Below are 13750 nucleotides of genomic sequence, written 5' to 3' on the forward strand. Positions count from 1 at the left end.
CTCATCTGGGGATGAAGAAACAGCAGCAGCCCTAAATGGCAGTAAGTATATATCTATCAATAATTACTCTAAATATCAATGGACTAAATGCTCCAAGCAAAAGATATAAGGTGGCTGATTGGATTTAAAAAAAAAAAAATCCATCTATATGCTGCTTACAAGGGACTTACTTCAGAGTTAAAGACACACAGACTGAAAGTGAGGGGATGGAAAAAGATATTTCGTGCACATGGAAATGACAAAAAAGGATGGGGTAGCAATAATCATATCAGAACAATAGACTTTAAAATACACTCTATAACAAAACATAGAGAAGGGTATTATATAATGATAAAAGGATCAATACAAAAAGAGGGTATTATACTCATTGACATATATGTACTCAATACAGGAGCACCTAAATATATGAAGCAAATATTAACAGACACCAAGGGAGAAGCTGATAATAATACAATAATAGTGTGGAACTTTAACATCCCATTTACATCAGTGGACAGACCATCCAGACAGAAATATCAGTAAGAAAAGAGCAGTTTCAAATAACCAGTAACCAGTTAGACTTAATACATATCTATAAAACATTCCATCCAAGAACGGCAGAATTCACATTCTTTTCAAGTGCACATGGAACAGGCTCCAGGACAGATTACATGCAAGGCCAGAAAAGAAGTCTCAGCAAATTTATGAGGATTCAAATTATATCAAGCATTTTTTTCAACCACAATGGTTTAAAACTAGAAATCAATTAAAGGAAGAGAAATAGGAGAAGCACAAACATGTGGAAACCAAACAAGCTACTAAAAAAGCCAATGGGCCAATAAAGAAATCAAAGAGAAAATCAGAAAATACCCCAAGACAAATGAAAATCTTTTGGATGCAGCAACAGCAGTTCTAAGAAGGAGGTTTATAGTGACAAAGGTCTTCTTCAAGAAAGAAACAAAAAAGTCTTAAAGAATTAGGAAAGTAGAACAAAGCTCCAGGTCAGCAGGAGGAAGGAAGTTATAAAGATCAGAGAGAACATAACTAAAATAGAGCCCAAAACACAAGAGAAAAGATTCATGAAACCAAGAGCTCTGAAAAGTTCTTTGAAAAGAAACAAAATTGATAAACCTTTAGCCAGGCTCACTAAGAAGAAAAGAGGACCCAAATAAAAGAAGAAATCAAAGGTAGAAATAGCAACCAATACCACAGAAATAACAACCAATACCACCAATACAAAAGAAAATCATAGAAGAATACTACAAATAGTTATATGCCAAAAAAATAGGAAAACCCAGAGTAAATGAACAAATTTCTAGAAACATACCAACTGCCAAGACAGAATTAGGAAGAAACAGACAATCTCAACAGACTGATCACCAGTGGTGAACTTGAATCTGTAGTAAACTCCCAGCAAACATTACGTCCAGGAACAGACAGTTTCACAGGGGAACTGTACCAAGCATACAAAGAATAGCTAATACCTTTCCTTCTCAAATTATTCCAAAAAACTGAAGAGAAGGAACACTGCCAAATTCATTTTGAAAAGCCACCATTACCCTAATACTGAAACTAGACAAAGACACTACAGAAAAGAAAATTACAGGCCAATATCTTTGATCAATATAGATGCAAAAGAAAAAAAATGGTTGACAAAATATTAGCAAACTGAGCCCCCACACACACACACACAGATACATATATATATATATGAAGGATCATACAGCAGGACCAAGTGGGATTGATTCTAGGGACTCAAGCATCATTCAATATTTGCAAATCAATCAATGTGATACACCACATTAACAAAAGGAAGAATAAAAATTATATGATCCTCTCAATAGATGCAGAAAAAGCATTTGGCAAAATTCAACATCCATTCAGGATAAATACCCTCATCAGAGCTGTATACAGGCAACATATCTCAACATAATAAACCCATTTATAATAAACCCATAATTACTCACGGCTAACGTCATACTCAACAGTCAAAACTGGAAGGCTTTCTTCTAAAATCAGGAACAAGACAAGGATGCCTACTCTTGCCACTTCTATTTAACATTAGCCATAGCAATTCAACAAGAACAAGAAATAAAAAGCATTCAAATTTGAAGGGAAGAGGTAAAACTGTCAGTACCTGCAGATGATATTATAGAGAAAATCCAAGTCTCCACCAAAAAGTTATTGGAACTAACAGGCAGATTTCATAAAGTTGTATGACACAAGATTAATATACAGAAATCTGATGCATTTCTATTCACTCATAATGAGCTATCAGAAACAGAAAGCAAAAACAATCTGATTTAAAATCACGTCATAAAGGATAAAATATCTGGGAATAAACTTAATTAATGAGGTAAAGACCTATACACTGAAAACTATAAGACATTAATGAAGGAAACTGAAGATACTACAAAGAAATGGAAAGATAGCCCATGAAGAATTGTTCATATTGCTAAAATGCCCATATTCCCCAAAGCAATCTACAGACTTATTGCAATCCCTATCAAAATACCCATGATATTTTTCACAGAACTAAAACAATAATCCAAAAATTCATACGAAACCACAGAAGACCCTGGATTGCCAGAGTAATACTAGGAAAAGAGAACAAACCTGGAGGTATGATGCTCCCTGACTTCAGACTGTCCTGCAAAGCTACAGTAAACAAAACAGCATGGTACTTACACAAAAACAGATCAATAAAAGAGCATAAATAAACCCACCTTCCTATGGTCAGTTAATCTTTAACAAAGGAGGGAGGAATATACAACCGAGAGAAAATGTACGAGAGAAACACTCTTCCATAGTGGTGTTGGGAAAACCGGTCAGCTGCCTGTAAAAGAATTAAATTAGAACCTTTCCTGACACCATGTACAAAAATAACTCAAAATGGATTAAAGACTTAAATGCAAGACCTGAAACAATTAAACTCCTAGAAGAGAACATAGGCAGAACATTCTCTGACATAAATCATAGCAGTATTTTTTGCATCTGTCTCCAAAGGCAAAGGAAATAAAAGCGAAAACAAATGAGACCTAATTAAACTTGAAAGCTTTTGCACAGCAAAGTAAACCATCAACAAAATGAAAAGATTCAGAATGGGAGAATATATTCACAAATGATAAGACCAAAAAGGGGTTAATATCCAAAATACACACAACAGTTCATACAACTCAATATCCAAAACAAAACAAAACAAAAACCCCACAAAACATAAAAACTGGGCAGAAGATCTGGGTAGATGGCTTTTCAAAGAAGACATACAGATAACCAACAGGCATATGAATATGTGCTTACCACCACTAATTATTAGAGAAATGCAAATCAAAACCATAATGAGATCACCTCACACCATTTAGCATTACTTTTATCAAAAATGAAAACAAAACAAGCAAAACTCATGTTGGCAAGGATGAGAAAAGAGAACCCGTGTGCACTGTTGGTGGAAGCGTAAATTGGTGCAGGCACTATGGAAAACAGTATGGAAGATCCCCCCAAAATTAAAAGTAGAACTTCCATATGATCCAGCAATTTCACTTCTGGGTGTTTATCCAAAGGAAGGGAAATTGCTATCTAGAAGAGATACCTGCACCCGTGTGTTCACTGCAGTAGTATTCATAATGACCAACACATGAAAACAACCTAAGTCTCCATTAAATATCTGAGATATATACATATATATTTATGTGTGTGTGTTGAGTATATATACAGATACATAATGGACTATTACTCAGCCATAAAAAGGATGAAACTCTGACATTTGCAACAAAGTGGATGAACCTAGAGGGGTATTGTGCTTAGTGAAATAAGGCAGAGAAAGACAAATACTTTATGTTACCACTTATATGTGGAACCTAAAAAAAAAATAACAGAAACAAATCTATGTAACAGAGCAGAAACAGACCCACAGATAAAGAGAACAAACTAGTGGTTACCAGAAGGGAGAAGGAAGTGGGATGTGGCAAGATCGCTGTATGGGATTAAGAGATACAAACTACTACGTATAAAATAAATAAGCTACAAGGATAAGGAAAGAGAGTCATCATTTTATAATCACTTAAACTGGAATATAATCTATAAAAGTATACAATCACGATGCTGTGCACCTAAAACAAATTTAACATTGGAAATCAACTACACCTCACTATTAAAAAAAAGAAAAGTTCTGCAGCCGAGGCAGAAATAGCACGTACCGGTTGTCTCCTCTGGGAAATGCTTCACAAGAGAAATGGGATTAGCCACATGACTGGTGATGAGTCCTGGCTCCATCCTGTACTAGCAGAAGGGAGCCAACACTGTTAAGACCCCACTGGGGACAGGCACTTCATGGGTATTATTTAATTTCAAACTCAAAACAACGCTGAAGGTTAACTATTGTATTCCAAACTTGTAGATGAAGAAATTAAAGCTGAGGGAGACTAAGAAACTACACAATTATAATGCTAATGAGCATTATAAGCAGGGATTTGGACTTGGGTCTACTTGGATCCAAAGTCCATGTTGTCATTCTCCTCGCAAACAGCCTGCCCTCACAGAGGGTGGCCTTGGGTGAGTTACTCAAAAACTTTACGCTAACAAGTATGGAAAGAGGGCAGGCTTGGTCACTTAACTCTGAGATCTGAATCTACCGTCTAAGAACACGGTGAGCATCAGATGAGACAGGAAAACCACTTTTTAAAGTGTAAGTCTATCCTCCCTTGTAAAATATTTTTATTATAATGATGTCACCTTTGTCACAAAATTTATCAACATCACTTTCTCATGAGGTACCCATGGCATACTTCTGCACAAACTCTATGCCATTAGCAAAGAAGGCCAGCACAGTTTCCTGGTTTTCAGGTTATGATTTGCAAAGGATCGTTTCTCTGTGCCATGCCCCTGGTCACATCTATGTGACCAGCCTGCTGCCTCTTAATTGCATGTGCTGGAAGCCACAGCTAATTCAGCACAAGCTAAACCATTTTAAATCAATCTCAGAGTGGAAGAGCATCAGGGGATATTCCGAACAGTGCCACATTAGAGAAAACAGTTAAAGGAAGAGAGACCAGATAAAACAGGTGTGTAACGAATGCCTACCTTCTGCAAAGACTGGACTCAAACATGACTGTTAATATCCTTAAAGTTCAGAGCCTTCACAACAGGCTCTCCTCTTTCCCAGGACTAAAGGCAACATTGTTTTACAAAAGGTGCGGAGCTAGCAAGACTAAGCCTAGAAAATGGGGCATATGGTTAGAGCCAGAAAAACACATCAAATATGGAGTTAGATTTGTTCTTTTCTATTACACTATCATCTAAGTTTTAAGTTTATAATAATACACTTTATCCTTTTCCCATTTTAAATTCTACAAAGCAGGAGCATTAAGTGCATTCACAACGCTGTGAGACCAACACCACTGGTTTCAGCCTACTTCCTTCCACGAACAAAAAGCTTCTATCTAAAGCACACCAACGTCCTCCCTCCCCTGTAACGAGCCCTAATCCTGTTTCTCTCTCAGGGTTTTTACCTATACTGGGGGTGCACTATCAATAAGACCATCTACAAGATGGCTTTGTGTGCCCGCCCACATGGTTTAAGCGGGGGCTGGTGATGTTTTCTTTTGTTTTCACTTGAAATAGCATTTTTATTATTTAAAGGGAAATCCACGTGGGATAAAGATGGGACGTACACAATGAAGCCCTTTCAGTAACTCTGTGCATAACCTCGGGGGAGGCACCGCTCTTCCCCCTGTGACACCACAGCCCGAAGACAGAAGGGAGATGCTTAGCTCTTCCTGGGGCAAAAGCAAAACCAAGCAAATCAAGCAAGCAGCAAAAGCCAAGAAATATAGCCGGAAAGACAAACCACGACCCGGAAGAAGCATTCCTCAGAACCCAAGCTTGGAGAAAGGCTACACATCCCCGGGGTCCAAAAACCTCTCGAAACCCAGTGCTCTAACAAACACAACGCACACGGGCAGTTCCAACGGGAGGCAGAGCAGGTGGCCAGTGTGTGTCAGACGTGCCCGACCTCTCGGGTGAGGACACGGGCAGACGGACACACTGTGGAGACAGCACTGGTCACCACGACGCTGGCAGGTCTTTAGCCTGGTGACAGCCAGCCCTGGTGACAACGTGAGGAGGCAGAGGCCCCAGCAGATCCCCCGGAGGGACGAGAGGACAGACGTTCCTCTCCGGGGAAACAGTGTGCAGGACGCATCAAAGGGCCACAGGCGCAGCCCTTCCCCGGCAGTGCTGATCCTTACAGCTGACCCCACCAAAGTGCTCGCACAACTTGCAAAGAAGTTTTTTCTTCAGTAACATGAAAAGAATCAGTATGTCACCAAGGCATTTTCAGAAGTGACCTGCCCCGGGCCCTAACAATATAAATACGTAGATACGCAGATACGCACGTCAATGTACACGCACATACATCCAGGAAAAGAGACAGAGAGACTGAAACACAGAGAGGCAGAGGGAGAGAGAGAAACAGAGAGAGAAACCGAGAGAGAGAGAGAGAGAGAGAGAGAGAGAGAGAGAGAGAGAGAGAGAGAGAGAGAGAGAGAGAGAGAGACAAGACGGGCACTGAGAGACAGAGAGAGGGCGAAGGAACACTGGAGCTGGGCACGAGCAGAAGTCACGCCCATTTTCACACGTCACTCTGCACCTCAGAACCCAGTCCCAATGTCCATCCACCCTGCAGGGGAGGGTGTGGGGGGTCACACATGGACATGTGACCAGAAGGCATAAAAGCCGACCACCCACCTCCTGTCCGCTGGCGCAGAAACGACTCCTGGCCCTGAAGGGGGAGTTGGGTGCGTGGGCGCCCAGCACTCACCGTGCACCCCGATTGGACTCAAGTCCTCGTCAGTCTGACGTTACACAAGATGTCCAGAGGCGTGATGAAGGAGGCCCCCAGCTAGGGGTCAGCAACGAAGATAGCCCACCAGAGATTGAGTCTGAGGAACTTTCAAGCTGCACCGAAACACAGAGCGGCCCGAACACGTCAGAACACTGTCTTCTCTCTCCAGGACATGAGGGTTTCCCTCCATCCTGGGCTGGACAGCCCCTCTCTCCTCCCCAGGGTCAAAGGTACACTGCCAATTCTGGGGCCCAGGGACACCTCAAATCTCAGAGAGGCCTCTCCTCTTAAGGAGGATGCAGGACCAGGGCCAGAGGATGGGTCCAGTGAGGCCAAGGAGGAGGTCCCCAGCCTGGATTTTATCTTGGCTACTCAGTACTGCCTGATGTCCTGGGGAGGGAAGTCCCACAGCTCTGCCCCAGGGCCCTTAAGATTTCTCTGCCCTGCAGCTCAGGGGGCCCCCCATGCCCCCTGGCCCCTCCCCTCATAGAATCAGCCTCAGCCCAGCTCCTGCACCAGCTGCCAAGGCCAGGGAGCGGGTTGTGTGTGCAGGCCAGGGGTCTGATGACAAGCGGCCCCAGACCAAGCCTGACCTCGGGGTCTCTGGGAGACCAGCCTCGACTCCAGGGCTGGTGCGACCCTCACAACCAAAAAGAGGAGGTGTGACCCATTTGTCGCAGGGAGTGTGAGGAGGAGGAGGAGGAGGAGGAAGAGGCACTGCAACAAGTAATAACCCTCCAGTGCCAGCCCCCCAGGGGGCCCTCACGGGAGCTTAGGGGCTCTTTCTCACCCAGTGCTGATCCTGGCTGACGTAGGGGGCGGGGGGGTCCATCAGGGCCAGGGTGGGGTGGGGTGGTGGGAGTTAGAGGGTTGGGGAGGTGGGTGGGAGCAGCACCTTGCGGTGATATATGTAAACTGGGAATAAAAATAAGTTTTGTTTGGAAATGTTCTAAGACCAGTTTAGTCTTATTCGTCTGTGCTGCTGCACAGAGAGGGCTCCTGAGAGGGAGGAGGAAGAGGCCCCAAGAGCTATGGATCCACAGGTGGCCGGCTACATCTTCCTCCCCATTGACACATGGTCCTCAGATGCTCCTAGGAGCCCCCAGCTCTCACTGTCCCCAGGAACCCCCACATCGTCTTTTTCACTCAAGTCTGCTTGGCCACAGGCCTCTGGGACAGCCCATAATCATCTGCATCCCTCAACAAACCAGGGATGGAGAGCTGTCTTTGTGCCTTTCAGACCTCTGGACACTAAGCAGTTCTCTAGAATGGAGCCTCGAGATGGCCCTGGTCTTTGGGGAGCTTCTCTCTGCTTCCCTGAAGCAGCCAGACCAGAGAGGAAGAGCCTTGGCCTGACGGACAGGACTTCATGCCTCTCGGGCCTGTCGTACAGAGAGCCTCCTCTAGTCTCCTGGGATTCCTGTAATGGGTGAAGTGGTGGAGGCAGCACCCTCTTAACCCCAAGGACACACGGGGGATGGGCCGAGAGGGAGTTCACGGTCGCCTGTAAAGGAGTGCAAAAGGGGAATGACAGTGGGCGCCACTGTGGGACTTGTGGGATTTATGTGCGGGGGCAGCACGACCAACTGAGGGTTTGTAACACGCTGGACTTTGACTGCTGATCTGAGCACTACTTAGTTCCATGGTATGTTTAGTTTCTGAAAGGTAATCAGGCTGTAAGCTTGACATCTGTACTGTTCTACAGATACGCACGTCAATGTACACGCACATACATCCAGGAAAAGAGAGAGACTGAAACACAGAGAGGCAGAGGGAGAGAGAGAAACAGAGAGAGAAACCGAGAGAGAGAGAGAGAGAGAGAGAGACAAGACAGGCGCTGAGAGACAGAGAGAGGGCGAAGGAACACTGGAGCTGGGCACGAGCGGAAGTCACGCCCATTTTCACACGTCACTCTGCACGTCAGAACCCGGTCCCAGTGTCCATCCACCCTGCAGGGGAGGGTGTGGGGGTCACACAAGGACACGTGACCAGAAGGCATAAAAGCAGAGAGCACTGTGGGGCAGCCCACCCCAGAGGCCGAGATGAGACACTGGGCCTGAATCTAAACATGACAGAATGACCCAGGAGGTGGTATGCCAGCCAGAACGAAGTCACCGTTATATTCAATTTCTCCTCCCTCCCCCCCCCCGCCCCGACAGGGGGCTGGGAAGCGGGCGGCAAGGGGAGTGACTTTCTCCGGACCCCAGGGCAGACCCCAGCCTGTGTGGGGTGTGCTCCGCGCTCCGCCAGCCCTCTGTGGGGCCCTCCCTTTGCCGAGTCTGTGCACGAGCTCCCTGTGACGCCAGCCCGCGGGGCTGACAGGTGCGCTAGGTGTTTGTGGCTCTGGAGACACGATGGCTTCCCCAGGAAGGAGGGGCCAGAATGATCCCCAGTGTGCCGATGGGGGACTGAGGAGACCCTGAGAGGCAGGTGGCTTGTCCAGGGTGACAGCACTGCTGACGAGGGGGGGCCGGGTCCGAACCCAGCTGCGTCCTCAGAGCTGGCGCCCTGGCTGCATCCAGGCCTCCGCAGGGTTCTGGGGAGGGGGGCTGAGTTGGTGTCACTGTGTGCGCACATGGCATGGGCTGGGAGGTGAGCAGTCAGCAGCCCAGAGAGGCCTTGGGGAGCTTTGTGTAAGGAGGAGGCTTGGGGAAGGGGACCCCAGGAAGTGACCTCACTTCCCTGGCAGCAGGACCCAACAGAACTTAGAACTGAGGTCACCAGGCACCCACTCTGTCGAGAAGCCCCTACTCAGCTCACTTGGTTGCTGAACTCGGCTCCACTCAGACATGTTCTGCTGCGTCCCAACACCCCGAGGCCGCGGCCCCCGGAAGGCCCGCGGCGAGGGGCTGGGCCAGCGGTGCCGGCGCTGGGTCAGCTCTCACCCCAGGCGCCTCTGGCCTTTCGGCCACAGGGACCCAAAGGTAACCCAGGGAGGCCCGGGGCAGGCCCGCCCAGGCCGGGCCACCACTCACACCCCACCCGGGTAGCCCCACATCCCCTTCCTCGCTGCTGGAGGTGGGCAGTCATGTTGGGGTGGGGGTGGGGGCCTGCCTCAAGCACGAGCAGGTCAGAGGCCTGGGGGGCCGGTCACGTCCGCACCCCGGGTCCCAGCTGGCGGGCTGGGCTGCGGCCAGCCGGGCAGGGCCCTGCTGCCCGAGTCGAAGCCCATGCCCTCTGGCTGTGTCTCTTCCCTCCCGGGTGGCCGTCTGAGCTGACCAAGGTCCCAGTCTGATCTTGGCAGCAGACGGTCGAGCGGGCAGAAGCAGGGCAGTCCTGGCCGGGCAGGGCTCTGAGACCTCCGCGCCGGGCCGGCTGCCGGTCACTGTCATTGCAGAGCCGGACACCGCAGGAGCCGCTGCGTGAGGACACCCACGCCGCCTCCCCGAGCCAGGGGCCGCTGCACGCTTCTCAGGGCCAGCACCAGCTCCGGGTGAGTCTGCACACGGAGGGGTCCCCGCCACCACGACGGCCTCCTCCCCAGAAACCGCCCAGGCGTCACGCCAGGGTCCTGCCCGCGGGTGACAGGCAGCTCAGCAGACCCGGCTCTGACCTGGAGCACCTCCCTGGGAGTCAGGTGGAGGACCGCCAGCCCACCGAGGCAGAGCCCCAAGGTGAGAAGGGCGGGGCTGGTGCATGTGCCTAGGTGAGGGAGGGCCGAGGGCTGGGCCACACAGGGAGGCGTCCCCAGAGGCTGCTGCTGGCACCAGAGCAAAGATTGGCCTCAGACCACCTGTCTAGAAGAACTCAGTCACAAAACACATCCTGTGGGCACCTGCTGGGTGGGAGCTGTCCGGAAAGCTCTGGGAAGATGTCTGTCCTTGAAGAGGCCCACGGAAAGGGAGGCACGTGGGTCAAGTTTTCCTCTCTCACAGCATCAGCACCTCCACAGGACTGAAAGCTCTCTCCACTTCCAACAGTCACAGGTCCAGAGCAGGCGGGGGCAGGGGAAGATGCCGGAGACCAAAACCAGGACCATCAGGATCCAGCAGGAGACCCCGAGCTCCCTCCTGCTGCTCCTGCCGCTTCTGCAGCTCCAGCAGCTAACGCTGCTCCTGAAGGTCCTGCTGCTCCTGCCGCTCCAGCAGCTCCTGCTGCTCCTGACGATCCCGCAGCTCCTGCTGCTCCTGAAGGTCCCGCAGCTCCTGCTGCTTGCGAAGGTCCGGAAGATGCTGCGCCTGCAGCTGGACCGCTGGGCCACGGAGAACCAGTCCAGGCATCACCAGCCCCTGGGGCTGAGCCCCCTCTGCGCCCACCCACGCCTTCTTCTTCAAAATCCCACCAGGAATCCCCTCCTGCACCCGACCTTGACTTCCATTCCCCTGAAGTTGTTTGTGTTTGGTTTTTCTTCACTTTCTTTTGTTTGTTTCATATCGGTTATGGCATCCTTTATTTTGCTTTTTTAAGTTTCTTTTAATAAAATATAGACGTTGTCCCTCTGAAATTGTGCAATTCAGGAGCACTGGGTGCCTTCACGATGCCGTGCGACCATCACTCCCATGCAGGCTCACACCATTCCTTTCTTCAAAGTAAAACCCTGGATCCAGAGCACGCACATCCCCCCACCCCCCGCCCCCAGCCCCTGACAGCCCCGAGTCCTCCTCCCCTCTGGGTGTCACACTGGCCGTTGTGAAGGAAGTGAGGCCTGAACGGAATTTTTCAACTTAATGTTTTCTGTTATTTCTCCAATGTGTATTTATCATAATAACATATATCTTTTTTACTTAATCTACGGAAGGATTATCTTTAGATACAGAAGGCGGTATTTTTACAGCCAGTCTCCATGGCAAATGGCTTAGCGTCCTTGATGAAGGGAATGCGGAGGGAAAAATAACTGCAACCCAGAGGTAATGATGGTCACACCCCGAAAATACAACCAACATCCTCTTAGGAAAATATCAGCTTATACTTTACAGCTTTGTCTACTAAAGTAATGACCAGTGTCAAAGGGCTGCATTTGCTACCCACAGAAGCCACTTGAAAAACAGATGCAGGTACTCCTGCTGTTACTGAATTCTTGTTTTTATCCTAATCTTATTAATATGGACTCCATGACCAGTTAACACCTGCTGAAGCCATGGAACTGCCGCAGATGAAATCCACTGGTCAAAACAGAGATGCAAGAGAACCAATCTCTCGCTGTTATGATCTTAATTTTTCAAACACTTAATCAACCACAGGAGTTAGTATCTCGTCCAGAAACTGAAATCAATGAAACAATTTTGTGTGCATTCATGCTTAGAACTCTGCGAGAGAGGACTGGGGGTATGGTTTACCATCACGTACTCTGTTCTCTGTTTCTGTATTTCCACTTCCTAAGCAAAATGACTTGCTTTGTTTACAAGTGCGTTTTTCTGCCTGTAGGCTTTTGGACCAGCTGCCAAGAGCCAATGGTGACCTCCTGAAGCACCTTTTGGAGTGCTCCACGACACTGAGCAACACTCCACATTCAACCAGATGACGGCGGATAACTTAGCACGCTGTATAGCCCCAAGCCTTCTTGGTCCACCTAATGCCACCGGCTCCCAATTACAAGAGGACTTCACAAAGAATGTAATGAGACCTCTCATTTTCATGCCTTGTGGGGCACGGTCCCCACTTTGAACCTGAAACCTGAGGTACTAACCGTGATGTACCAGGTTTTTCAAGTGCACATTTTAAACACGCTCCCCTGGAGGGGCAGAGTCACTGACCTGGTGGGGTGAGGGGAGGTGGTGGGCTGTTATGTGGGAAACTGAGAGCAGTGGAGGCATTTCTGCTTTCCCACCCAGGACACTCAACCACACAGAGATAAGAGTAGGATGATGAGACAGAACAGAAACTGAGCTTTGGGATCTGGCAGCCGAGGTTCAACTCTCAGCCTAATCACTGAGGGAGTGTGAACTACGGCGAAGGTCCCATGGTTTCATCATCACATAATGACGACACCACCCAGCTCCTCTGGTCACTGCTAAGACATCTCAGATGAGCACCCACAGCTCCTCACACACTGGCCTTCCTCTGCCAGCTGTGGTCCCTCACAAGGACACTCGGCTCCTATGTCACCCCCCACTGCAGGGTGAGGGGGCTAGTAAAAGATACCAGAACTTTTTCACTCACCTGTTCAAAAACCTTCAGTGACTTTCCATGGATCTTTAGGTTTTTGGTTTTTTTTTCAGGAAAATTTCTTTTTTAAGAGCCTCCACAATGAAACCTGCCCTAGTCATCAGTTTTCACTATTTCCCTGTGTAGCTCCTTTCCTTGAGCTAGGTCAAACGCTTCACTTTCCTGAACAAGACACACTCATGTTTCTAAGTACAATTCTCAACTCCCTGTGGTCTCTACAGACCCACAAACTAGGTGGCCATTTGGGTTCTACTCTCCCAGAAATGTCACAAAGCTGCCTGCCCCTGACCGTTCCAGCTCAAATTAGCTGTTCTTTGATAATGCACGAGCAGTTCTCCCTGCTAGAAGCTGGTTCCTACGGTGCTTTGCACCATCAGGAGTTACGCTAGTATGCTCATACACCATTCAACAAATCCAAATTCCTGCGGTAAATGATTCTATTTGTTAGTTTTATGTTACTTTCAGTGGCTGGCTACATGTCTACCCCTAAAAATGGATGAATACGTGCACTTTTCTGAGTGTAGGAACTTTACATACATCGATAATGACTGCAAAGTTCAAAGCTAAAGAGGTAGAACACAGCACACATGGAATTTCACCGGGGGGCTGTAACACATCAGTTTCACTAAATAAGTTTGTTAGAGAGCACGTCACAGTATTTACTATTCACAAGTCCTGGAATACACTATTTTTATTCATCATGGAATAAATGAGGTATTGGTGTGATATATTTGGGAAGAACTGCATGCGTGTGTGAAATTTCTTTTAAACAGCAACAATTCCATAATTAAAGGGACAAAAAACATGGCTGGACAATGCACCTGT

At 47.8% G+C, this 13750-nt stretch overlaps 1 protein-coding gene across 1 annotated transcript; it reads left to right on the forward strand.

The window, feature by feature from the left end:
* Positions 1-8774: 8774 nt before the first annotated feature.
* Positions 8775-11384, forward strand: LOC116665074 (basic proline-rich protein-like). The gene is made up of 3 exons (XM_032484355.1): positions 8775-9744; positions 10158-10434; positions 10741-11384. Exons 1-3 carry the CDS (start codon positions 9610-9612, stop codon positions 11235-11237), a joined length of 909 nt encoding a protein of 302 aa, XP_032340246.1. The 5' UTR covers positions 8775-9609; the 3' UTR covers positions 11238-11384.
* Positions 11385-13750: the final 2366 nt, after the last annotated feature.

This window comes from Camelus ferus, chromosome 7 (assembly GCF_009834535.1).
Source record: "Camelus ferus isolate YT-003-E chromosome 7, BCGSAC_Cfer_1.0, whole genome shotgun sequence".
Taxonomy (NCBI): Eukaryota; Metazoa; Chordata; class Mammalia; order Artiodactyla; family Camelidae; genus Camelus; species Camelus ferus.

What these genes read in the sequence shown, in the direction of transcription:
- LOC116665074 (XM_032484355.1), top strand. Translation starts at nt 9,610, where the DNA reads ATGTTCTGCTGCGTCCCAACACCCCGAGGCCGCGGCCCCCGGAAGGCC. An exon ending in TCGGCCACAGGGACCCAAAG is followed by an intron (nt 9,745 to 10,157) that starts GTAACCCAGGGA and finishes CTGTCATTGCAG; the next exon opens with AGCCGGACACCGCAGGAGCC. An exon ending in CACCGAGGCAGAGCCCCAAG is followed by an intron (nt 10,435 to 10,740) that starts GTGAGAAGGGCG and finishes CACTTCCAACAG; the next exon opens with TCACAGGTCCAGAGCAGGCG.